The 27,747-nt window shown below is 36.4% G+C and overlaps 2 protein-coding genes across 8 annotated transcripts; one reads left to right on the top strand and one right to left on the bottom strand.

Annotated features, from left to right (window-relative positions):
- Positions 1 to 4,543: 4,543 nt before the first annotated feature.
- On the bottom strand, positions 4,544 to 7,687 carry LOC110801640 (putative F-box/LRR-repeat protein 23). The gene is made up of 3 exons (XM_022007012.2): positions 7,118 to 7,687; positions 5,351 to 5,716; positions 4,544 to 5,238 (listed from the first exon to the last, which is right to left on the bottom strand). The coding sequence occupies exons 1-3, from the start codon at positions 7,576 to 7,578 to the stop codon at positions 4,791 to 4,793; spliced, it is 1,275 nt and encodes a 424-aa protein (XP_021862704.2). The 5' UTR covers positions 7,579 to 7,687; the 3' UTR covers positions 4,544 to 4,790.
- A 3,569-nt stretch (positions 7,688 to 11,256) lies between these two features.
- Positions 11,257 to 26,668, top strand: LOC110801598 (LEAF RUST 10 DISEASE-RESISTANCE LOCUS RECEPTOR-LIKE PROTEIN KINASE-like 1.3). 7 transcript variants are annotated; one of them, XM_056840911.1, is made up of 9 exons: positions 11,257 to 11,408; positions 11,807 to 11,879; positions 12,399 to 12,540; positions 12,715 to 12,801; positions 13,205 to 13,539; positions 14,531 to 15,219; positions 24,829 to 24,858; positions 24,942 to 25,301; positions 25,505 to 26,668. In XM_056840911.1, exons 6-9 carry the CDS (start codon positions 14,697 to 14,699, stop codon positions 26,410 to 26,412), a joined length of 1,821 nt encoding a protein of 606 aa, XP_056696889.1. In that variant the 5' UTR covers positions 11,257 to 11,408; positions 11,807 to 11,879; positions 12,399 to 12,540; positions 12,715 to 12,801; positions 13,205 to 13,539; positions 14,531 to 14,696; the 3' UTR covers positions 26,413 to 26,668. The 7 variants fall into 7 exon arrangements, with proteins under 7 accessions (XP_056696889.1, XP_056696887.1, XP_021862644.1 ...); XM_056840909.1 differs by lacking the exons at positions 11,257 to 11,408; positions 11,807 to 11,879; positions 12,399 to 12,540; positions 12,715 to 12,801; positions 13,205 to 13,539 and adding an exon at positions 13,647 to 13,717; XM_022006952.2 differs by lacking the exons at positions 11,257 to 11,408; positions 11,807 to 11,879; positions 12,399 to 12,540; positions 12,715 to 12,801; positions 13,205 to 13,539 and having other exon boundaries at positions 14,211 to 15,219.
- Positions 26,669 to 27,747: the final 1,079 nt, after the last annotated feature.

Genomic DNA, 27,747 nt, shown 5'->3' with positions numbered 1-27,747 from the left:
CTCATAGGAGAAAAAAAACTTAAATGGGTCAAGTTCAGGTCAACCTGTTTATAGTCGGATCGGGTTGAGTTGAGACTCTCAAGTCTCAACCCGTTTAAATAAACAGATAGGGTTGAATTGAAAAAAATCTCAACCTATTTATATAGGTCTTTATTTCGACCCGATCCAACCCAATCCATTACCAGCTTTAGTACAGAGTATTCACGGTCCGATTTGGTGCCATTTAGCACACAAGTCAAGCCTACCTACTTGGTGAGTTGGTGCACCGTAAATAACAAAACTGTTTTCTTACGTTTGATGCAGTTTGTGGTTTAACCACATTTTTTTTAAAAAAGTTTTTATTTTAACTGACTTTAAAATTTCTTATTACTTGGTGACAATTACGAAGTATAAATTTATAACTGATGTTTAGAGTAAGTAGTAACCCTAAATTAATTTTATTCTTTATTTTTTCAAAATAAACCAAATGATAAAAGTAAGTTGAGATTTAATCTAGTTTGCCGCCTGAACCATTTAAATTGCGGGTTTTGATATGGTTTGGTTTCAAATAAATTTCAAACTGCAGTTTAGTCAAAATCTCAAACCGCATCGCAAAACAAAATATTTGGTATAGTTTCTACCGCACTCTGAAAACCCCTACTGATACTACTCCCTGCGTCCTTAACTCCCTATACATTTTAAAGCTCAAATCAAATACATATTATACTCCGTAAATCTATACGTCACGAGTTGAATGCTAACGTTGAATGCAATCTACTATCGTAGTACTACGTACATTTCTCTATTACTAACCGTAACCTTGCCAAACACCGGTTCAATTCTATAAACACAATAGCTCAAATTATTTGTTGGTGTACAGAAAACCTCAAAAACGTAAATAATGTATAATGTAGACGGTGATCTCGGGTCTTGGATCTATACTTCAAGACTCCAATTAACCAGCTAACCTAGAACTAAGCTATAGACATCTCACATCTGACCGACTCTGACTTACACGAAGTGGAAAATAAAGGTTACCACTACTGACTCCAAATGGGCCAATCGGTATTGGGTGTGACCGTGTGAGGCCTGTGAGCCAAAAACTACCGACTCCAAATGATGACGTCTGGAAACTGGGGTATTACCAAGTTACTGTAAGTAATAGCAGGGTTAAAGATCACAATTTTACATAATACTCCCTCTGTGGCTCTGTCCCTTAATTATCTTCCCGTTTGACCAAAAATACGGATTTTAAGAAAAGTGGAATATAATACATGAAAAAGTGGAATAAAGTACAAATGATGATTGAGTTGTATGGAAAAGTAGAATAAAGTACATGTGAAAGAGAATATAGTACATGGGAAAAGTAGAATATAGTACATGGGTGAGGTTTTCAATTCAATTTTAATTAATATAGTACGTGAGAAAGTGAGGACCTTAGTAACCAAAATTAGAAACAGGAAGATAATTTTAGGACGCTCGTTTAGAAAAACAGGAAAATAATTTTGGGACGGAGGGAGTACTACAATTAACATAAATTATCATAAACTCCATGGAATTGTTGGAAATGAAGACATCAAAGTGTATTAAACCTATTTTTCACAATTAATAATAAATAAAAAACTTATGAAACAAGTTTTTATATTCTTATTTATACATCCATAAGATGGATAGGTTCCACTAAAAGGAACTAAAAGGCTTCTAATAAGGCAAGGATTGGACATGTGAATATGTGATAGTATCTTACAAGAACTAACATTGGATGCACCCAAGCCAAAAAACACTCCATAATCTATATATTATACTAAAAGAGAGGAAATTAATGTGGTGATGACAAATGTCACTCATTGATTGGCCTCTCTTTTAATATATTAAAAAAATAATTAAAAATATTAGTCAAAATTTATTTGTTTTATTTAAGGAAAAATATGCCCAAAGAAAATATTATTGATTGCCATTATAAATCTTTAGATTTTGTTGATAAAATAAACATCCTAAAAATATACCGTAAAAATATAACTTATCAAGATTTACATTTTTAAACATTCTTATATGTTATTTTTTCCTCAAACTATGTACAAATCTGATTACATAGTGATGACAAGTGTCGTTATTTTATTTGATTATCTTATAATCTATATATTATACAAAAAGATAAGAAAATCAATGTGGTGATGACAAATGTCATTCATTGATTGTCATCTCCTTTAATATAAATAATTTAACTTAAAAAAATAAAAACATCAAATACTTTACGTGTTCGATTCTCTATCCCACTCTTTTATCCCACTGTGTACAACTTAATACCATTAGTCCACATCATAAAATTACTCAATTTATTTATTCACTTTTTTGTTTAACTGGGTAAATCTTTACCGTCTCTTTTCTCTTCTCCCTCATCCCTTATTGAGTTATTGCAATTCTGCAAACTCCCACTGCTCACTACCATGAAATCTATGTAAATTTCCATACAAAAATAAAAATATTGTTAATCGTTTATAATCATTATCAAGCACAATAATAAATTGTATCTCTACTCTCTCCCAAGCTCCTATGCCTTAACGGTTGAAGATCCTAACACTACGTTTAACGATAATTATTATTCGTGCTTTGTACTGTGTAGTATAATATCCGTGCAATTCACGGCTTATAATCTAAATATAAATTTATATGAAAATCTGGTAGATAATTATCATTAAAATAGTGCTTATAGATATTCTCCTAATTAAAATAATGACGGATAAATTATTATTGCCCCTATCAGTGTCTTATTTATTAAAAAATATTAAAACAAATAATGGTACATGGACAAATTATTTTCACCCCTGTCAAGCATTAAGTTATCTCATTCACCATTCCTTCGGTAGTCATACCACTTAGTACTTATTTACCTAATTATTTGATCACTTAACGCCTACCCACCCCTCCCAATCCGCGTCTCGAGAGGTCGGGTACAAAATAAAAAATCATCCATACTTCATCACCCACCTTTGCGATGCAAGATTTACAATAGCGTCCACGGCCACCGGCATTCTAAAAATTACTTTTTTATGACGAATAATAATTATTCACTCATATTATTGAAGTCTTAAGGGTATTTTGATTGAAATTTTGACTAATATATTGTAATCTATCTATATATTCTACATACTAACATAGAGGAAATCAATGTTGTGATGAAAAATATCACTCATTGATTAGTCAATGAGTGACATTTGTTATCATATCAACACATTGATTTACTCTCTTTTAGTATAATACGAGTATAGTACCCGTGCGATGCACGGTTTAATATAATTAAACTTAAAAAAGAAATTACAACAATACAGTCCTATAATCGACCTGACGCAAATAGTATGCAAATTCCTAAATATAGGGTTGAGAAACGTAATATCAAATGGTTTATTACTTTCTACCAAATTTAATATGTATAACTGACACTTACTAAAAGTGCTACCACGTTGATTATGAATATTAAAAAAATGTTACTAATAACTAAAATATTATAATGTTTTGTCCATTTACTTAATTATTCTAATCATACAAACGAATTGCCAAACACTCTAGAATTAATAGAGTTTTAAATTTCAAAATTGTCTTACCAACAAAAGAATTGAGTCTAAATGTGGATTTGAGGCGGGTGTGGAAACATGGGAAGGGGCTATGAAGAGGGGATACATTTTTTTTTTGTACCTCTCGAAACGGGGATTGGGAGGAGTGAGTATCATTACTGTCGTGGATGGAGGGGATAGGGATGAGAATTGTAAGGGGGGTATAGATGTGCTGTCCAAAAGTGGATTATTTATCAAATACAGGGTGTCAGATTGCCTGTGGATCAAGTTTTTTTGTGGATCCCCCTGTGCATCCTTCCTAAGGGACGGGGATAGAGGAAAGTTTGGTGGGTGACGGGGTTTAAAAATGTATGTGTTATGGGGTGACAGGGCGATGATGGATTTTAGATTGGACTCGCCTGCGCCGCTAATCATACATATAATTGATTATGAATAATATAGAAAAAAATACTACTCCGTACTAACTTAAGAGTGCATATTATAATGTTTTGTTTACTTAATTATTCTAATTAAACAAACGAATTGTCAAAAGACTCTAGATTAAAGTTTTAAAATTCAAAGCTCCTTTGCCAAAAAAAAAATGTTGAGTCTAGGGTTGAGTTTGAGGGGGATGTGGATACATGGAGGGTGATGAAGTGAATGCATTTTATTTTGTATCTATCAAAACGAGGATTGAGAGGGGTGGGTATCATACCTATCGTGAACGGCGTGGATGAGGATGAGAATTGAAGGCGGGTACGGGTGTGCAGGTCTCACCCTGCCTTAAAGTCATCTCTAAATTAATAAAGTAAATGGTGTAGGTACGTGTTAAATGATCTGGTAATGAGGTTGATGGGGGAACGTGTGTGTATTAAGTGGGTTTTACTATCGAAGTGAAGGGTGGAAGCGATACCTTTATTCTTGACACAAATGGTGAATGAGAATGGAAATAATTTTATCTATGTACCCAGCTTATTTGTTTCAATTAAACCAATAAATAAGACGACGTCGCATGAGCAATAACAAATTATCTATCATATTTATTTTTAACTTGGAGAATATCTATAATCTACTAGGTTTCATATAAATTTATTTTTAGATTATAAACCGTGCATCGCACGGGTACTATACTAGTAATCAGACTAAGACAAACGGGTAAAAACTATTGTAGAACCATCAAGACTAACTAGGCTAATATTCCGACACAACAAGCAAACCCGGTTGTCGATCCAGCAAGGCCACAAAAGAACTGAAAATCAGTCACAGAAGTGAAAGAAATTCATCATAGTCCATCACACGCTCAGGCTCAGGACTTGAAAGAGGAGAGTAATACATATCATAGCTCATATCGTCATTATCCGTGAATTCAATGTCTTTGTTCAATTCAGGATAATCATCAACATTGTAAGCATGATCAGCTTGGTCAACTTGGCCATAGTCAATGTATTCAGGGATTTCATCAACGTTGTCATAGCCAAATAAACGGTCTTCATCAACATGGTCAGGGTCAATGTATTCAAGGTCATCATCCCACTCTGGATAGGAGGCACCCCCCGCAGTTATCTTCCTACAATACAAATGCCCCGAAGGGGAACCATCATCCTCATCACACTTGCAAACTTGGTGCCTATAATCTGCAATGGAGTCATTAGGTTTCCGAAAGTGCTTGATCTGTTCACACCTTTTACCCAACTCCCCAGATAAATCACTCAGTTCAGAGGACACCGGGACGCTTTCCAAGCCTAATTGGGAGCTTTTCAGCCAAGGTCGTCGGATTTAGAGGCATTTTCTGCTGAGATCCCAAGTCTCCAAGTGGGCTAATACGAAAACATGAGCGCAAATCAAGAGAATCAAGAAGAGGACACCCGTCAAGAATTGCTTTTAGGCCTTCATTTGTCATACAGCTCCCAATCAGTTGGAGATTTCGTAAATTAGGCATGCTTCTAGCAATGGCCATGACATCATAATTGCACGTATAATTATCATCTCTAAAACAAACCGCATTTAGGCTGAATGATTTTAATGAAGGGCAGGCACGACCAACAACTTCAATAGTGCTGTTGTAGAAACAACAGATAATAAGCTCCAGTTCCTCGAGCATTGGAAGCACTTTTACAGCTTCAACCAAGTCCCGGTCAGAGATGTTAACATGGTGGCCAAGTCGGAGATGCTTAAGATTCTTTGAACTGTTAGAAACAAGTTTAGCAACAACAACAGGATGCAAAACATAAACAAAGAAAAACTGGAAAACACTCTCATGTATTGTAATACTTCATGTTTCAAATTATCCACTTCATGAGTCAATAAAAGGCGGAAAATGCCTCAGCGATAGAGATGTCAGTGGGGCGGGTTTTATGGGAGACCCGCCCCGCATCCGCCCCAAGTAGGCGGGGATGGGGGAGGTTTGGTGGGTGATGGGGCGGGGATGGGTACAAAAATCGTACCCGCCGTTGGGTGATGGGGCGGGTGTGGATTTTATGTTGGACCCGCCCCATCCCCGCCCCACCCCGCCTAATCCCCGCCCTCCCCATTTCATACCCGCCAACCCGACCCGGGTATTGTCCTTTCACCTCGGTTAGTAAACTAACTGAGGTGACTTGCGTGGATTGAGATCGATTACTTCAAGCTTAATTAAAGACAATTATGATGTATTAGAAGATATTTTTTTAAAAAAAATTGTTTGTGCGGGGGTACTTATTTTCCATTATATGTGTTATATTCAATTAACATGTATTTTTTTGATGTTCTTTTTCATTATATGCGTTGTTAGGGGTTGACTAAATAAAAAAACTAGGTGGGTACGGGGTGAGGATGGATACCCAGGCGGGTGGTGGGGCGGGGATGGATTTTAGGTTGTACCCGGTGAAGCGGGGATGGGGATGAATTTTGTACCCGCCATGGGTGATGGGGCGGGGATGGGAATGCCATTTATTGGTGGGGATGGGGATGGGGATGGAGGCACCAACATACGCATCCGCCCTGCCCCATTGACATCCCTACTCAGCAATCACTGATAAGATATTAGATTTGTCACCTGCCTTTTTTCCCTTTCAAATTCTAAAATGGATTTGACACACCATATAGTCATATACTCCTATACTGGTTCTTACAACAAGAGTTACAAAGAAGTGCACCCTAAAAATAAGTCCATTTGACATGAGTACTCTAAATCCAAAATAAAACCCCTTCATTGACAACCAACTAATCAGGCAGTACAATTAGGAATTAGGAGAAACTAGAAAAATTAAACCAAAGTAACTTTAATCAATATTAAACAGAAATCAACTACTCTGTACACAAAACAGATTATTTACTTTGTACATACAACAGATCAAATTACTCCGTACTCTGTAAGTTCAAATCACATTAATAAAAAGCAGGTGAAGAGAACAGAGTCGGCGAATATCATCTCTAATTCGGCGTACTTACAAAAAGCAAATTCATCCAAAATATTATGAATTTATTCAAAAATAACCAAAAATTATGAATTTAGTCTAAATCAGTTCAATTATTCGCACATTTCTCAAAAATTAACATTGACTTCAACATAAATTAAGATGCATGGAAAAAATAAAAAATAAAAATACCTCCAAACGACGTCCCACAAAGTAGCTTCGTCGCATAAATTTTCCAAATAGATATCAATCAAACAGCCAGAACTACGATCAACAGCAATTTGAGTGATAGCATTAACATAGTCGCGCCATTTCAAGTAATCATCATTTGGAACAGTCATATCAATGACCTTGAACATAGTCGGTTGTTTGCAGAAATTATGGAACATCGTACAAACTAGCTGAACATTTTCGATAATGTCAATTGTGTTTATTTTTGAAAGAATCATAAACCAAATTTCATCGGGAAGGTCTAACCAATTACGGTTCTTCATCTTCTCCTTCTTTTTCATCCTCATCGGCATATTAATCTTCTTCTGGTTCTGGGAATTTATGTTCTTGCGTTTGAATTTGACTGGCTTGATTGAGGATGAAGGTCGAGGGATTTTGGGATTAGGGTTAGGGTTTGGTTCGGATGAGGAATTGGAAAACATGATGAACAATTTGAACGCTCACTGAATAATGAAAAAGTTGTGTTTTAGCCAAATGCCCGAAAGGTAAACTCAACCGTTTTTAACCCCTTTATTTTTGGACAAACTAACGTGTCGATTGGTTCCGGGATATGGATTAAGGATTTAAGGGTGTGTTAGGCTTGGGCCTGAATTTTTTTTGCGGAATATTCCCCGTTACTACTCCGTGAGTCTTCCTTCCAATATACCTTTGTTTAAACACACTCTGTATCATATTTTTTTACTTTCTCCGTCTTTTAATACTCGCAACGTTCGTCAGTTTTACGCATGCCAATGCACAATTTTGATCATTTATATCTTAAATTTACCTTTTTCACGGCTAATCGAGTGACTAAAGGGCCTAGTGTTTTTTCTTTAATCAAAAATTATAAAAAGTTGATATTTTGAAAATACACATAGAGACGAATCTAACAAGATCCCACATGACTATGTTTTATCTTATATAAAAAATACTAAGAATAGTCAAAGTAGATTATATGAATAGTGGCAAATAGTACAAGTTAATTAGACCCTCTTTCCTTCTTTTTTTTTCTTGTTTTTTCATTGTTTTTCTTTAAGGTTTGTCTTGTTTTGGTTTTGTTTTTCGTTGATTTGTTCCCAATTTATTCTTGGGTTGTTCCCAAATTATTTGGGTTTTTCCTAGACTTTTCTAGGTTCTTGATCCTCATCTATATATGGATGAGAAGGGTTTCAATAATTGGGAAGGAGATTTGGATTCATACAGGTTTAGGGGGTTTATCATCAACTCGTCGATCAGAACAATTCGTGCGTAAATTGTAAAGGGCTCTATTTGGAAAGATGTGAAAACATCGAAAATCACTGCTCGCGTTAAGCTAGAAGCGGTAGAGTACGAGATGTGCTTTAGGATGCTGAATAGTAATTGTTTTGATTGTAACAGTTATGTATTTTCTTTGAATCTTTGGTATGCAGATCTATTTTATCATTGTAGATGTCGTATGGTTGATCATTAATGAAATTGTTCTTCCCCGTCAAAAAAAAAACCTTAGTTTAAGAGTGGGGCAAATTATAAAAATAAATCAATTGATAGATTTGTCTTTTATCTATATTAAATAATAATGTTTGAGAAGAGACATGTGTGGACCACACATTAAATAATAAGGTATGATATGAACAAATATTCCTTCCGTCCCTTAATACTTAGAGCATATTACATGCACCCGAGTGCACGATGCACCCGGGTGCACATAATAATTTTCATTAATACTGGCCCCAGTTTGGCCGATACAAAATTTTAGTCAATTTAATTGACTTATTAGTTTATTAAGTGATAATTGATAGTTGAATTTTTTTTTACGGGGTAATATAGTTAGTGACAAATGTGTCAAATAAATGGGTGGTGGTGAGGAATATTGATTTTTTTTAATGTTCTTTTAGCAAGTAGGACTTTGTTCTCTTCACCTTATTTGCACTTATTTCAGGTCTGATAAGATATGATTAAATAAGAGTCAATTAGATATGATAAGTTAAGGGTCAATAAGATAAAATAAGATAAGGTAAGCTAAATATTACATGAGGTAATACTATAAGTTTCAATAAGATAAGATAAGATAATATAAGGGTCAATAAGATAAGATAAGGGTCAATAAGTTCAGATAAGATAAAATAAAATAAGATACGATAAAACAAGGGTCGATAAGATAAGATAAGATAAGGGTTTAAATTAGTTCTCAGTTCTCATATTAAGGGGTGGTTCTCACCAGATCCCGATTTTTTTTCTCTTTCTCTCTCTCTATATATATATATATATATAGAACCAGGATCTGGTGAGAACCACACCTTAAGATGAGAACTGAGAACTAATCTTAGCCGTTGATCAATTGAATCTAATGGCTGTAAAGCTACCTGAAATTTCGAAATTAGTAAGGGTAAAATGGTAATTTACCAGCGTTGAATGACCTCTCCAACTCCTCAATTTTCAGATTTGTTCTCTCTCTTCCTCCCTCATCCCTTGCGAATTCTCTCACTCTCTCTCTCTCTCTCTCTCTCTCTCTCTCTTTCAATCTCTTCCTCCTTCTTTCTCATATCTTCTTCTTCTGAATTCATATTCTGGGATTTGTTTTTCGTTTCTTCCGTTGCCCAGGTAATCCCCTTTTTAATTTTTATTTTCGAACAAGTGAAATAGGATTTTTAATTCTTATTCGTTTGTTGATGTTGTGTTTACTTTTTCTGATGTTGTGTTTACTTTTTGTCGATGCAGTGTTTACTTTTCATTATTTTTTGTTTACTTTTATCCGATGTTGTGTTTACTTTTTCTGATCTTGTGTTTACTTTATGTCGATATTGTGTTTACTTTTGATTATATTGTGTTTACTTCTATTCGATGTTGTGTTTACTTTTTTTGATCTTGTGTTTACTTTCTGTCGATGTTGCGTTTACTTTTGATTATATTGTGTTTACTTTTACTCGATGTTGTGTTTACTTTTTTCGATGTTGTGTTTACTTTTCTTGATCTTATGTTTACTTTCCGTCTGTTTTGTTTTAATCCAACAACTATCAGAGGTTCTCATTATAAGGGAGGTTCTCACCAGAACCTGGTCCTATACACCCACCCACACCTAAACACACGCACACACACGCACACACACACGCACGCACACGCCCGCACGCGCACACACACACTCACACACGCACACACGCACACGCACACGCGCGCACACACTCACACACACACGCGCACGCCCACACTCACACACACATGCGCACGCACACACGCACACACACGCACACACAAATGATGTATTCATTAGGGGAAAAATACGCGTTGCACTCTTTTTCCCTTAAGCAAGGTTTTGTCCCACCGAATTTTCCTGATATGGTTTTTAATGAGACAACATCTCAAGCGTATTATGAAGAATGATGTACTATTTTTCCTTCACCAAGTTTTTATCCCAAAGGGTTTTTCTAGTATGTTTTAATGAAGAATAATCTTCAATAATGACATCCAAGAGGAGTGTTATAAAATATTATGTGGATGTCCATTATATCTCTAGTATCTTTCCGGAATATTCTAAATCTTAGGATTTGTTGTTCTCTAAGAAAACCCTATCTATTGTATGCATATATATACCCCATTATTCATGGAATAAAACACACAATTGTTCTCTCCCAATTTCTCTTCTCTGTCTCTTTATTTCACAACAGTTCTACATTTGATTACTCTAATAATAAGTTGAATATGATCATAAACAATTTGGATTAAACGGGTTGTAAACGGTTCGGGTTGAAACAGTTTGGGTTGTAAATGGTTCGGGTTGTAAACAGTCTAGGTTATAAACGATCCGGATTAAATAGGATTTTCCCATGTTAAACCGTCTGGATGGAAATAAATCGGGTCATTAACTGTTTTCGAATACATTCGGTTCGGGTAGAAACGGTTTGGGTTGTCGCGGGACAGTTTGTTATCGGGTTTCGGGTCTTAATCGGATTGATATTTTCGAGTCGGTTAGGGTTCGGGTTGAATATAATGGGATCAGATCGAATCGAATTTCGGATTCGAACTCACAGGTTATTAGCGTTTATATTCTTAACAATCGGATTAACCCAACGAATTCAATGTTTCAAGTTGAAAATGGACCGCTCTAATTAGTGTACGATTACAAAAAAAATGTTCTAAAACAAAATAAAACCCGTCGCTTCTCATTCATTAACGGAAGTGATATCGTTCGTCACGTTTCCGATCAAATGCAAAACCAAAAGCACTACGGAGTAATATTTCCCCTGTCATTTCAACTACCCTATTCGGAAAACTTTTCCCGCTAAATCTTTCCCGTCTGGTAAATCCTCAATTACCAAACTCCAGTTATGCCAAATGATCTATCTAATGCATCTGATGCTTTGTGCTAACCTTCGCATTCCAATGCTGTAAAGGCAGCGATGTTGTGGTACATGGTATTTTCTGTAATGCACACTACGTGTTTGATGATTTGCCTCAATGAAACAAATTTTATTTCATTGCCTATGAATTTTAATGCCGATTTCACCCTAATTGAACATCCTATATTGTTATGTTATGTTATGTTTTGAGTTGTGTTTTTCAAATTAATATTGAATCTGTTCATTTGATATATAAACCCTTACTCTTTTTTTGGGGTTCATCAAGAATTATCAGTGTGCAGACAAGTGCAAAGAGTTGGTTATGGAGGATTCAATGTCTTGTTTATTTTGTATGCAGGATTTGCTTCAGCCCTTCTTCGAAGTAGAAGAGCCGGTGTTCAGTTTTTGAGCTTGTTTCTTTTACACACCTGGTAATCTTATCCTTCTGTCTCATTATTGCAACCTTTTTGCTGTTTGGTTATATGCTTGTTTGGATTTTTTAAGTACGAGTAGTTTGTTTACGTGTTTATTTGTGATTTTAATTGATGACTTGCTTCTACTAAAAGCAGTTGTTTGAACACAAGCTTGTTACTTTCATTGATGTGGACTTTTGAGGTGGCCATCATCTGTTTTGTTTTAAAACCCTCAGTCTTTTGAGAATCCTGTTCGTCCAATCCAAACAAGTTTGTTTCTTGGTTCATTGTATGACTGCATGTTGAAATACCTAATATGTGATGGCTATAGATTGGAGTTGCCTTGATTTTCCCTGGGTTTATGGGATAAATATAGAGTACATGTTTGATGGTAAAAAAGGCTAATATTTCTCAGTCTTGGACAATACATGTTTGATGTTATCCGGTTATCCCTCCTCTTGCTTTCTGATATTAATTATGTCTGTAAACTGAAAGTTGATTTCCTTCTAATTAAACATCTTACATTTATGTTTGAAGATGCTTATCCTGACCTTGATCACCCTCTTCGAGCAATCACTTAAAGAAGTTCTAAATGCATAACTTATTGAAGAGAAAGTCTTCAAACTGACCATCTGGACCTTAGATTCGAGGCTCAAGATTGAAGGGTTGAAACATCCAAGTTGTAAACTCACTCTTTTCGGGCATTTATGATTTATAAGCATAATATGTGGATTTTTCTTTTCTTACTTGTCATTGCTATTTGATTTTATTTCGAGTGTCATTAGTCTAAAAGATTTTCATATGTAGCTTATGAAGGAATTTAATAATGTATATAGTATGATTTTCCATACAGGATTTTCCTTTTCACTTCTTCCCTGTGCTTCAACATCCATGAGCTGGTGTTCTATTCTGTTTCTTCTGCTTCGGCACTTGGTAGTTGGTAAGCTTACACTCTCAATCCTTCCTAATATTCCATCATCTTATTCGTCTCACCTATTGAAAACTTTGGTGTTTAATTATATGAATTTAAAAAAAAATTATTCCCTGAGTTCAATTAAGTGTTCAATTAATGACCTATGTTAGCTCATATCTTCTGGTGTTTGGCCTCTGGTATTATTCAGACATTATGATTCCATTTTTTTTAGTATTAGCCTATTTATTTGTCTTTTAAGATAAGTGGAACAGATTCCTCAATCGTTTGAAAATCTCTTGTTTCTAATAGTGATTTCATGTCTGCACTCAGGAAGACTTGGGTAAGCATAACAGGTTGGGTAATTTAGTAACCGTAAAAGGCCGCATAACGTACGTTAGACATAATTCAACAATTATAAGTCTTTTTGCAGGATTAGTATTGGTCATTAAGCAGATTTTCTAGAGCTTGAAAAAACGATCATATGAGTATGACTGCATGAGGGAATAAGGAAGCTCATTTAGTTGTCAGCACTCAGGACAAGGACAATAGGGGTAGTGACAAATCCCTGTGGTCAACGTCTTCCATGGAACTCCCATCTGCTGCTTTCTTTTGGGATCATATTTGTCAACGGTAATGCAGAGAATTCACACTCCGTAGTCATCGTCTTTTTACAAGAATTCCCCACCACATTTTTAAAGAGGGGTCGGTCGAGGAACCAACTAGGAACTAATGCAGGTTATCTATTCATAGACATTATCTGAGACAGTAAGTCCTTAACCCAGTAATCTAAACTTATATTTTTAAAAGAAATTAATTTCCTGTTCTACGTAATAATTTTTCTCAAATTACTTCAAGGCAACTTGGGAACTTAAAGTTTGGCGTGCTGCATGACTTATAGCTTTGATTTACTCAACCTTGTTGACACTACTAATTGCTCATACATGTACGTATTTTTAAATTTTTAATACTTCGGAGTTCGGATGATAATTGCCGAAATAATTTTACATCATTTAACTGTTGCAAGGAAAATCTCATTTGGGAATTGGGAGGTGTGTGAAAAAGGAAAAGAAAGTGAGAAATGAAATAGTTTAAATGAGTTTTCGCTCTCTCACTTTTCTTTTCCTAATCTTTAAAGGCAGAATATGTTTTCTTAAACTTTATAATAATGTAATGAAAAAGTTTCTAAAAGCGATCGTTGTGTTTGTACTATCTAGCATGATGACTATCCTAAATCCTAATCTGCTTTTTCCCGGTCCAACACATTTCAAATCTGCAAAATCATTTTAGATTATGCCTACTTTTTTAGATTTTCATTTGTGAATAAAATAAATAATAAATACTGTATGAAATTGTTTGGTAGCTGAACTAACAAAGATTCCACTTCACCCAATATACAAGTATATAATAATGGGCCATATGAGAAAAATTTCTAGTCCATATTTCTGCTAATTTACACTGCAGGCTAATATGCCAAGCACGCTAGACAATAAAAAACGTTGAGCAGGCGCCTGGTGGTCCAAAATCAATTACCGTTCATTTGAAATTTCCCTCCTTTGAGTTCATAAGTGATCGATGATCAATCATATATTTTCCATTTCCCTCATTCCTCAACTTAAATAACCTGCCATCATTTCTCCATTTTTGAATTCCCATGATCGTCTGATATGAATTTCTTTCAGTTGCATGTGTTTTTCTCACAAATAATATGGTCCATAACATTCTTGGTTATTTTCTTTTTTCCATTTTGTTTAAGCAGTGATCTACAATGGTATAATAGCTGCGGGGATTACTTCGGTTGTGGCAGTGTTGAACATGTTGGCTTTCCCTTCTGGGGAGGCAGCACTAGGCCGAAGAAATGTGGGTATCCAGACTTAGAGCTGGGTTGTGTGAACAATGTCACCACCACAATACAAATTAAGGGCATGAAGTATCATGTCTTGGACATCAATCAGAGTCTTCAGACTCTCAGGCTTGCAAGGGAGGATTTTCTGCAAGGAATTTGCATGCAGAAATTTATAAATACAACTCTTGATTTCGAGCTATTTGATTATGCTCCTGGATCCAAGAATCTCACAGTTCTATACGGGTGCCCTCCTCCTTATACATCTAATCCTGGTCAATTTACATGCAAGATCAATGGCAGTAATGATACTGATGGTTATCCGGTAGAGGGAGTGATTGGTCCAAGTGGGTGTAGTGCTAGTGTTGTGGTTCCAGTTCTTGAATCTTCATATGCACAAATAGGACACTTGAGTCTTAGTCAAATTATTGGGAAAGGGTTTGAAGCAATATATAAGGTGGAGGATGAAGAATTATGTGGTGAATGTGAAGCATCAAACGGCAGATGTGCATTTGATCTTAGTAAGGATGAGACTTCCTGCCTTTGCCCAGATGGAAGTGTTAGAGATACATCATGCAACTACTCAACATCTTCAGCGACATCAGGTATGTTTTCCCTTTAACTCGGCTGCATATAAATTGGTTCTTAATTATGTCGGTCTCAATTTATGGTTAATTATATCCCAGTGGTTTAGATTCTTTAATCACTGAATTACTTCAGGGCATGTTAAATGTGTGAAACTAACAAGTCGATTTTGATCAACCCAAGGCTATATCCATACTCCATAGTCCGTTCTAATTAGGGTAAGCAGTTGTTTAAACCTGGTTTTGGACAAAACAGCATATGTGAAATTCCAAATCCTGTTTTTCTTTTGATTTTTTGTTATTTTACCCTCCTTTTTTTCCCTCCTTAGAATTGGTTGAATTTCGTGTATCAGCACATATTTTAGTTGAACTACTCACAAGTTTGTCTTAGTCAACTTAGGAATCTTCTTGATTTATTATGGTGGTAGGTATATGGTTCATTTCTCTTAACAAACTCTGAGGTTACTTGTTTCAGCCTTCTTTGCTAAGTCCAACCTACTACACCACATTAAGAAGTAACAAAACTGTTCATCCATTATTAGGTGATTCATCTGATAATATATTTCCTTACATCTAGGTAGTAGTTTTGTCATTGGCATCAACGTTATTCAAATACGCCTTACATTGCATACGCTTTCTTTCACAATTAAGTAATATCGTCCCTAACTGAGAAAGGAAGATCACCCACACAATGCTCGCTTCACCTTTAAGACTTGCCTGATTATACCCTCCCTAATCAGCTAGATACATATGAGCTACCTTGTCACTTTGGATCTAAGCTACAATTTTGTGAACAATTTTGCCTTTTGGATATTCTTTTTGATATGAGATGAAATGTCAAAACATGTCAAACTGTCTAGCGTTGAGTATACTGTATACCACGTGGTATGTTAATTATATAACACCGGATATTGTGGTGAAACGAAGGGTTTGAGTTCACTAATATCAAATGAGGGTAAAATGGTGACCAAATAATGACATGGACACATGGTGTGTTCAGTTATTTTGCAGTCTTCTGGGGTAAGGGAAAACTAACTTCAAATGAGGTAGGGGCAGAAAGCGTGACCAATTCTAAAATCATGATTTCTTGGCCTTGCTCAACTCTTTGGCGCAAAGAGCCTCCCACGTCCTGAATCCTAGCTAGGTTTTCCAACAAAAACTACGATAAGATTAATGAATTCACTCGGAAAAAAAAACTTAGTCCAACTTATTTACGCCTGTAGTTTTGGACTGCCCTCATTCATGTCTTTTACTCTAAAAAAAAAACCTCAACCATCTGTATCAACGTTGTATTGATGGACGGTGCTAAATAAATGATCGTTTGACAATACTATTCTACGGAGTACTACTTAGATTTCTTAGACTCCAGTCAGTTCTTCCCTATAATCATATCCTTGTAAAGTTTTCAAAGATAAACCACAATAGTCAGATAACTGATCCTTTCTTCGGGGCAACAATAATGACAAATATGGAAGTGAATGAGTCAATCTGTCAATAACCTATTTCTTCCATCTCATAAAAGAAGTACTCATCTTATAGTTTCTTTCATGAGCTTCTTACAGTATGAAGCCCCAACTTTCAAGATCTCTTTCATCTATTACTCTCATTTTCTTCATACTAATAACTAGCCTCTTAAAATTCACAAGCTCCTATGATGAGCATTTCTTAAATTGTAGTCGACCTTTTAATTGTGGTAGAATAGGAAATCTAAAGTATCCCTTTTGGGGAGAGAACAGGGCACCCTACTGCGGTCTACCAGGATTTGAGCTTGACTGCCTTGATAATGATGTTCCAACCATTACCTTCTCATCCCAGAAATACAGATTCTTAGCAGCTGATGCTCAAGCGCATAAGCTTACAGTCGCAAGAGATGAGTTTTGGGATGATATCTGCCCTTCATCCCTGGTAAACACCAGCATCAATAACAGCCTTTTTGAGTATCCCTTTAACCCTGGCTATTTGACTCTCTGCTATGGCTGCCCCGTTCAATACATGATAAGCTTGGGCTTTCTAGAACACACTGATTGTAGCTCCAATGGTTCCTTAACAAACGTTTTTTTCAGAACCGGGATGTTTACTCCTAATACAGGGTGTAAAAGTGTGGTAAACATACCCATTCTCAAAACAATAGCTCCTGAAAAAAGGGTTGACATCCTTGGGGTTTTGCATGAGGGTTTTGAATTACAATGGAAAGCTAATAATGATCAATGCAAGACATGTGTGGAATCAGGTGGTCAGTGTGGGAATGATCTCCACGAAAATAAGTTCACTTGCTTTTGCCCCGACCAACCTTATGCATCAAAATGTCCAACCAGTTCAGGTATGTTTGAGAGTTCAAAGTTCTAGTGAACCAAGTTTCACTATTTTGTTATTGAATACTTCTTCGTATGATGCTAGAATACTTCGTAGGAGGGTGCTATACTCCTGTTAGGTGATAAATGTATTTTAAATAGAGTTTAGGGAGGGAGAGGAAAATCTAAATATCTGAGGAATGTATTTGCTGAATAAAATAAATGAATAGTGGAGTCATAATTCAACTCATTTGGTTGACAACTAAGAGTCTAAGATCAAGCCATCTAGGGAAGGGGTATGTACTTATAACTTTATAAGATGCATGCTTATTGCCACAAGTAAATTAATTGTTTAAGACCAGTCAAGAATATCACTAAATTCTGAAAATTATTTATAATTCTGACCTGGTTTGATCGAAAATTTCTCTTTTTCTTATTTTTTAAATGAAAACATGTGCATTAGAGATTTGATTAATTAGCAGTGAGAAAGTAGGTAAGTTTCATAGCAGTTCTAATGAATTAGGTGGTCAAATGAGGGTAGGAATAAACAGGGAATATATATCATTGGATTTTACCCCGATGAAACTTGTGAATTAGAATATCTGTTGTTAGCTTCTCCCACTTCCCTTAAAGATTGATCCATTTGACTTTTTACGGTCTCCGGGACGGTCTTAATTCGTATGCGTAAAAATTAGAGTTGATATTCTAAAAATATACGAAGTACATTGTAACAAATCTAACAAGAACCTAAATGATTTAATTGTTTCTTGTGGATTACGGACAATCCATGGTCCACGATCTTAAAGTTTGACCCGAAAAAATTACAATGGGGTAATCTTTAAGGGATGGAGGGAGAATGTCTAATTGCTAGTAGCAGAACTCTAGTTTCATATCATAATGTCTGTTGTTAGATATGTCTCAGTAGCTGACCCAATATAGAACTAAAATACTAACAGTTGGCTGATGTCGGATACCAACTTGTTCTTATAGGATATACTAAAATGGGAAAACACATGGTATTTAGCAGCCATTATAAGTAATAGATTAGCAAAAACATGGAGTCAAAACTTTGTATTTGGTGTACTAAACAAGTTCACAGGTGATTAGAAAAAATGCACTTTGATCAAAACAATGCTTCGTCCCAAAGAAGAAATTGTTAAAATATCTACTGTGGAGAAAACCTCCAAATCCCTGACATCACCTATCACCGAAGCTTTTGTTTTATTTCTAGGTTCATTTGTGAGAAAGATTCAAGGTTTCTTAGACTCATTTATAAGACGCAGCTTCAAAACTCGATCCCCTTCTTGAAATAATACCAAAACTCTCCTTTATTTCTCCATAACCTCTCTGTAACTCTCAAAGATGAAGCTCTGTATTCTGTCTTCCCTCTTCCACATTCTTATGATTTTCCCCTTAATCCGACTTCATAATTTCATTAACGCCAATGAAGTTAAATATGAAGAATGTAAAAGGCCAATTGAGTGTGGAAATATCAACCTAACTTACCCTTTCTATGATGATCAAAACCGCCCTGCATATTGTGGTTATCCTGGCTTTAAGATCAGTTGCAGTAACAAACGCAACATGCCTGAGATCTCATTAACAACATCATCACCGGAGAAGTATTATCTTCTACATATGACCCTAGATTCACATACTGTCTCTGTTGCTCGAGAAGACTACTGGGATGGTTTCTGTCCAGGAACTTTTTCCGATACCAGCCTAAACTTCAGCCTTTTTAAGTACACACCTGCAGATGAAAATGTTACCCTCTACTATGAGTGTTCTGCAGAATATCCAGCTTCAAGAAATCAGTTTTCTTGTACTAATATAAACAGTGGCATGGGTTACTTTATGACCAAGGTTTTGGAGTCCTACCTTGGCAGTATACCACCGGGTTTATGCAGAAGCAATATATCTGTCCCAGTTTACCAATCTTCTGTTGCTAGTATAGCTGATATATCAAGCTTACGTGCAGCGTTCCAGAGTGGTTTTGAGTTAGAGTGGATTGCAGACAATAATTTATGCGATGATTGTCGTGCATCAGGTGGGGAATGTGGGTATAATAGTGGTCTGAGTAGATTCACTTGCTATTGCACTGATGATATTCATGATTTCAGATGTGACGGTATGAGCCCTTTAACCTTGATTGTTTTAAAGCTTCTTATATTAGGTCGCCTAATTAATCAGTCTATACTTGCATGACTTGTGAAATTAAGCTCTCTTTCTTTCTATATCCTGTGTGTTGTGTGGGTAAGGGAAGCTTAGGTCATCATAGAGTTGGTTCCCTTGCCTTATTAACCGAAATTTAGGATTTCTTAATTTCGTATTAACATTACCTTAAAAAAGTGGGAAGCTTAGGTTTCAAATCTAAAGGCGGAAACTAGATAGGATCCTCGAGAGAGAGTTATTATCCTTTTATTCTTTAGGCTTACATAGAAGATTTGCACCGTAGTGGATATCAGGCACTCAATGCAAAATGTGTGCAGGATATCAGGTGGTCATTCTGGATTTGTGGGTGCCGTTAGATTCGATTTTTATGTGTAGAAATTTGACAAATTGCCGAAGTAATTGAGTTTAGGTGCATCATATTGATTCTAGAAACAGAAAGAACTTCCTTGACACTACGCCAACCTGGTTGATGAACTTACTGAATGGGAACAGAACTCAGTTCATCAGGTATTTTGACCAACTCAGGTATAGGAAAAGAGGAGTTTACCTAGAAGATGTGAAATCGCAACAACAACAACAACACCCAGAAAAGAATCTTTGAGATAGACCAGTCATGAATTTCTTGTTTCCGATAATGATTTTGACAGGAAGCTTCCCCAATTTTTTTCACCTAGTAAAACTTAAGTTGGTATCTTAAAGTCATTTTGGTTGTTCGCAGAAGCAACAAACAACTTTTGTTTACAGGACCCCAATAAAGGAGCGGTCAAACATGGGAAATACTCTGCAGTTGAATTATTGTGTACACCATGGTCTATTATAAGGTCAGGTTTTAGTATCCGTACAGTCACCAATGCTTAGAGCTGTTCATCAACCGACCAAGCCACACCCTTAAAAGCCACCAAGCCGGCCAAGTCTGGTAAAATACGACGGGCCAAGGACTGATGAATTGATGGTCTATAATTTTATCTGGGAACCAAACCGGGAAGCTCACAGTTTAGGCAGTAAACTCTCAGCTTGAACCTGGTCCGAATGGATCCGAGATAAAAAGTACCAACTCCGCGTGAAATTTAGGAAACGAAATTCTAGCGTATGCGTTAGTGCATGGACCATGGTGTCAAAGTTGTGAACTAAGGTGTATTGACAAAGTTCAGGATAACTACAAAAATGTCCTTCTGAATTAGATGACGCTGATTCAAATGTCGGAATATTGATGTATCTAGAATATTCAAACCTTCAACAATTCCTTACATCATCTGACTTAAAAGGATTTTTTTTTTAAATTTGAGAGAATGCTTTTGGTAAATTGACTAACTTCATTGATTATTCTTTAAAGGCCATCTTTAATAAACTTCATCCCTCCTTGAATAAGTTCATCAAAGAAGACAAACAAAACCAAACTCTTCTCCTATTTTTCATTAAACCTTCTCTAAAACACTCCGAAAGATGATGTTCTCTGCTGAATCGTCTTTCTTTCCCTTCATCATCATCTTGCTCTTGATCCAACTCCATAAATCTGTTGAGGCTAATGAATATGAAGTTTGCAGAGAGACTTTTGTTTGTAGAAATGTCAGTTTAAGTTATCCTTTCTATGATGGACTAATCCGTCCTGCATATTGTGGTTATCCTGGCTTCCAGCTCGATTGCAGTGAAGAATATGATACACCGGAGATTTTTGTGACAACAACAGCGGAGAAATACCGTGTTCTACAGATGAATTCAACTTCACAAACGGTCTCTGTCGCTCGTAATGACTTCTGGACTAACTACTGCCCAGACAGGTTGTTCAATACCACCTTAAACTACACCCGTTACCGGTACCCCGATGTAGTTGACAATTTTACCCTCTACTACGAGTGTCCGAGTCCTGATAGACCGGCAACACCCACAAGTTCAGAAATTCGGTTTTATTGTGAAAACATAAACCCTACTCTTTCGTTAGGTTACTTTATGATTGATGATAATGATGCACCACCAACACCATGCCGTAGCAATATCATCGTGCCATTGAATCGATCCATTGAAGAAATAACAAATTATCCCAGTTTACAGAGGGCCTTTCGCACTGGTTATGAATTAGAGTATATTGCAGAAAATGAGTCATGCGATATTTGTCGGGCATCAAGTGGGGAGTGTGGGTATGATATTAACCAGACAAGATTTGCTTGTCATCATGGTATGAACTCTTTCACCAGCCTTCATTTATAGATCCTTACTCTAAATCTTTTGAATCATCTGCCTGAATAGTTTAAGTGATTATACCCAAAACATAATCATGTCTAATACGGACTAACGTCTTACATCTCGAATTCTTGATAACAAGAATATATGATCATGTTTTATGAATTAACAGTAGTTTCAGGAGGTTGTTTAGGTCCTCATGCTGCCATTTAATTATCAAACTGTCTGTATATTGGCTTGTTATTTAGCGTTGCATCTTCCCATTCCTTAAATGTCAGGTTATTTTAGTAGATTGCGACCACGGGCAATAGGCCAGGGCGGACCATACAATGGATTCATGGGTCAGCCTAAAGCCCTAAACCAGAAGTCCGCTATTCACCTGCTTTTTACCAGTCTGTTTGTTGGATTAGATTTTAGAAGTTGTGGAAATTTGGCTAGGCTTGAACCAGGGCGTTGATGGGCAATAATTATTTTTTAATCATTTTGGATTTTAAGTTAGGATTTCCTGCTTCTTTCTGGTTTGATTGGTCACAATGACGATCTCCTACGACGATTCATGTTAACAGATCCCAAATCATTTTAGGACTAAGACTTTGTTGTTGTTGTTTGGATTTTAAGTTAGAAAACAATGTTTAATGATGTGTAGTGATTAAAGTAGCAATTAGTGATAAATGTGGTGTTTTGGGAAAACTAAAGAGATAGCTTTTGGAGGTTGAAACCAATTCTTAAATTTTCTATATTACTTCATATTTAGAAAGCTAACTTTTAATAAATACTCCGTACATCTAACAACCATGGAGTACAACTACTTTACCAACCAGAGCCTAGGTTAGGCCGGACCAACTTTTCCTGAGCCAGGTAAGGGTGCCAAATCAAATACTAGGCACTAAACCAACTCGTGATGTAATCCGTAATAGTAAAAAACTCATTACAATGGTCTACGGAGTCAATGAACTAAATTATTTTGGCACATTGACGGTTGACCTGGCTCAAAGTGTTTGGTGAAGACAAAGGAGGCTGTGTACCAAAACGATTTTTTATTTTCTTATTTTTATCATAATAGAAACGTATTTTATTATGATTGAAAACAAGTTGACAATTCCTTCGATTTTAAAATCCTTCGACTTCAATTCACAGGAAGCTTCCAAAAATGGCCTTGGAAGTCTACGTTCAAAGGGCATTTAGTCTCTTCACCCCTCACGGCCCTCAACAGTGATATATTTTGAACAAATATTATTCAGCAATTTCACTTCTTCTTTTCAACAACCACCCTTTGACAAATCAAAACAATCAAACATGGCCTGTGATACTCAGTCTTTCTTCATTTCTCACTTGTAACATGGAACTCTCCTATCTCTCTTCCTTCCTCTTCCTCATCTTCCACCTCCAACGTTCTACTTATGCAGACGATGAGAGATACAAAGCATGCCAAGAGTCTTTTCAGTGTGGAACTGTCTCAAACTTGAGCTACCCTTTTTACGATGGTCACACACGTCCTGACTATTGTGGTTATCCAGGGTTTCAGCTCAACTGTAGCAGCACTCCTCCTGAAATCTCTGTTATATCGTCAGAGAAGTATTACGTTGTTGGGGTGAAAACTGATCAACCTATTGTGACTGTTGCAAGAAAAGATTACTGGGATGGTTATTGCCCTGGGAATCTGCACAGTACCAGTATAAACTCCACCTCATTCAGCTACGTAGACCTAGATCAAGATGTCACCTTTTACTACGGTTGTCAAAAGGCTTCTATTCCAATGGCCAACTCTTTTGTGTGTGCTAATTTAAGTAGTGATCCTCTTAGTCCAGTTGGTTATTTCATTCCCAAGGATTTAGATTCCAGCTACAATGGCAGGCATATCCCATGGGAAACGTGCGAAAGTAGAATTGTTGTGCCAATTATCAACTACGAATCATCTGCTATGAGGATAGTAGATACAATAAGCTTAATGGCAGCATTACGCTATGGTTTCGAGTTGGAGTGGAAAGCAGAGAATGATTTATGTGATAAGTGTCGCAGATCGGGTGGGGAATGTGGGTATAATACTACTATCAGTAGGTTTACTTGTTATTGCCCTGATCATCCTTATGCTTCCACATGCCCTGGTATGACCCCTTTACTTCCTCTCACTGAATCTCTTAGCTGACTTATTCGGATTTTGTTCTATTCGACTGAACTTTGAACTGATTTTTACTTATTGAAACTGATTTTTATTGACGAAGAAACTTGTGTTTATAAAGTTGAAGAGAATCGGTTTGTTTTAATAAGGTCCGTGATAATCCTCAGCAACCAATGTGATACATCATTGTGGTTTTGTCATGAGACTTTAGCTAGAGATCCTGGTTAGCGGACTTGCTAATCACACAATTAAGCAGACTTTCTGTATAACTAGGCTGAATTATGTAGCCGTGTTCTAGTCACAAAATTTTGTTTTACTCATATGCTTCTGATACTTAAGTTATACAAGTTATATTGGCAGCCACACATACATCACTTCGCGCACATCACTCTTTCACCTCTGTAAATTGTGTGTGTATTCTGCGTTTTGAATGTCTTAAACTTCCAGAAAGAGCGTAAATGGTTTGGTATTTGTTGTCCGTTGAATACGTTGTTTAAGAAGTACTTCGTACTAATTGAAGATTATTGACTAGAAAATCCCTCCACTGGCTCGTTCGGTATTGGTAATAAACGGTAGTCTTACATAGAGGGCCACTAGTAGTATTACATTTTACTTTGCAGCTTAAGGTGATAATTAAAAGTTTACATACGGTAAATCTTAAATAAATGTTCATCCTGGAAAAATATGTATGTGCTTATTTCCGGATTTTCTTTTATTTTTAAGGAACAAAATCAAGTTTACACCGTTTATCCCCGAGTCTCTTTTATTTCCGGAATTTGTTTTTGTTTTCAAGGTCCAATAGAGTCCATAGGGTTGTGTTCATTTTGAGCTATACACTGACTTGTCTACATTTGTTATTTATTTCTGCAGGTAATTCTTCCACCAAGAAAATTGTAATAGGTACGAGTATAACTTTGTTTTCCTGAGCCTCAAACTTATTTCTTTAGATTAGTCTCAAGAATTTCTGTTGATTTCATATTCAGGGGTATCTGTTGTTGGAGGCACACTTCTAGTAGCTGCCCTTCTATGTTGTTCTATCTTTGCTGTACGAAGGAGAAAGCAATCCCTTGCCCAAGCTCAATCCAAAGGTCTTGGTCCCAGCTATCCAAGCACTGGCCTTCCTTCAAGCAATGAATTTCGGTCCAGCCAAGGCTATACAACTAGTCCTTCAACTTACCTGTCTCAGAGCCTTCCCTCTTATCCTTCCTCAAAGTCTGATTTTGAAAATTCTGCTGACGTTCTTGGTGTGAAGATCTTCAGCTATAATGAGCTCGAAGAAGCCACCCAACAATTTCACGAGTCTCAGGAGCTTGGAGATGGTGGCTTTGGTACCGTCTATTATGGTATGATTAACTCCATCATTATGCTTGTTAAGTTGTTACAAAAATATAAAAATAAAAATAAAAACTTGCTCGGCATTTTATTTAAATAGACAAAAAGGAAAAAGAAAAACTGATGAAGTTGGATACGTGTTATTGGTGGCTTGGTGCTAGGGTTATGTTTAATGATTTATCTAAGATGTTTTGCCTTGATTCTCCCCATTCAGGTAAACTCAACGATGGACAATTAGTTGCAGTGAAACGCTTATATGAGAATAGTTGTAGGCATATGGGACAGTTCCTGAACGAAATCAATATTCTTGCTCGCTTAAGGCACAAAAACCTGGTCACCCTTTACGGATGCACCTCGAGGAAAAGCAGAGAGCTCCTCCTAGTTTATGAGTACATCCCCAACGGAACAGTTGCGGATCATCTTCATGGAAAATTACGGTCTAATGTACTCCCTTGGTTCACACGACTCAACATCGCTGTTGAGACAGCTGAGGCCCTGTCTTTTCTCCATGAAAATGATGTTATACACCGTGATGTGAAAACTACAAACATTCTCTTGGAGAATAGCTTCAGAGTGAAGGTGGCTGATTTCGGTTTATCTAGACTATTTCCAAATAATGTGACCCATGTGTCCACAGCACCACAGGGAACCCCTGGTTATGTTGATCCTGAGTATTACCAGTGCTATCAGCTCACAGAGAAGAGTGATGTTTACAGCTTTGGAGTTGTTCTTGCAGAGCTGTTATCATCAAAAGTCGCAGTAGATATCACACGGCATAGGCATGATATCAATTTGGCTAATATGGCTGTTGACAGAATCCAGAAGCACGCGTTTGATGAGCTAATTGATCCAGAACTTGGGTTTGAAAAGGACTGTCTTGCACAGAAGATGGTGAAACTAGTAGCAGAAGTGGCTTTTCAGTGTTTGCAGCAAGAGAAAGACGCGAGGCCTTCAATGAAAGAAGTGCTTGAATCATTGAAAGGAATAAAGAGAGAAATGGAGAACACGCAAAAACAAGTAGTAGTTGATATCCATGAAAGCGATGATGATATAGGGCTTTTGAAGAATGTACCTCCTCCTCTTTCACCCGAGACAGAGGTGAGTAACAAAAGCATCAGATAATGTGACTACTGGTAAGTTCTCCTTTCTTGTAGAATATTTCAATTTTAACTGAAAAAGGCAATGTGGTCTTACCAAATGCTTGACATTTATCATATCACTGAGGAGGTTGACTGGTGGTCACTAATGGAGCGTAGTTAAAGAGCACAGTAATTAGGGACGTGTAAATAATAGTACAATATAATGTTAACACTGCTGTAATGTATTCTAGCATGAATTTTGACTCTACACTCTTTGATTCTAACTATTCCTTTCTTCAGTTTTCGTTTTCCCTCTGATAACACCTGTTTCTGTTCATTGTTGACTGGTTAAATTGTTAAATAGGTGTCGTTGTTTTCAACACATATCTTCACTGCTTGTAAATTCACAGAATGGTACTCCTAATCTATAAGTAATTCTTGGTTGCTTGTGAAATGAGGGAAGTTGTTAGGCCCTTACGGCCTAGGTCAAGGCGGCCCATCCAACCTTACATGTCCATGAAAATGGCTGAAGGAGGAAACTCTGTGGAGTCTGGAGTGAAATAAGGTAAAAACTAAAGCAATGCCTTTTTCCCAAGATGCCAGACCAAAAATATAGACAAAATTTCTAATTTGTTGAATAGACCATATTATACTTTATGCTTTTACTTCTTTTAATGGACGTTCTTCTTGTATTCTTTTTCGGCGCGATTAAATATTTATTTAAGCAAGCATTTTACTCCCCATTTTGAATGGATTAAATTAAGTGAGAGAAAATGTACCAAAAGCTTCACAATCATGTACTGCAATGCTGCGTACAAGGTTAAACTGAAATTTTTAAGATGTTCCCGGGTCACTGTGCAGCTAAGAGTAGCTTTATGCTCATTGGTGATTTATCTCACGTTTCCTCCTTACAGGAGTAATATGCATATGTAAGGGGGAAATGTGATATGGTACACGGTACATCCGGATTTACCTTAAATTTGCTGGGTTAAACAGGTCCGCAAAACATTGGAATTCGATTATTATTGGTCAAAAGGTTACCACAAAGTAATTTATCCTTGTTTTAAAGGTTTTTTCTTTTTGCTGAGGTTGTTTTAAATGTTTCTATTGGCCTTGGGCAGATTATGGTCAGCAGACTCACCACAGGAGTATTGGCTTTTCTGTTGTTTGCATACAAAATTTCAAATTCACATCTCAATAAAATAATTGTACTAGTATTTGCGTTGATAATTCAGCTTTGAAATTCAATGTGGAAAAAAAATGGTAATCGTACTTGACTCAAAATCTGGACCCGTAGACATGTCTACATGATATTCACTATGCACAAAAATATTACAAATGCATATGTAAAAAAACATACTTCGTATGATATAATTTG

The sequence above is a fragment of the Spinacia oleracea genome, chromosome 1 (assembly GCF_020520425.1).
Source record: "Spinacia oleracea cultivar Varoflay chromosome 1, BTI_SOV_V1, whole genome shotgun sequence".
NCBI lineage: Eukaryota > Viridiplantae > Streptophyta > Magnoliopsida > Caryophyllales > Amaranthaceae > Spinacia > Spinacia oleracea.
This window is presented reverse-complemented; position numbering and strand designations above follow the sequence as displayed.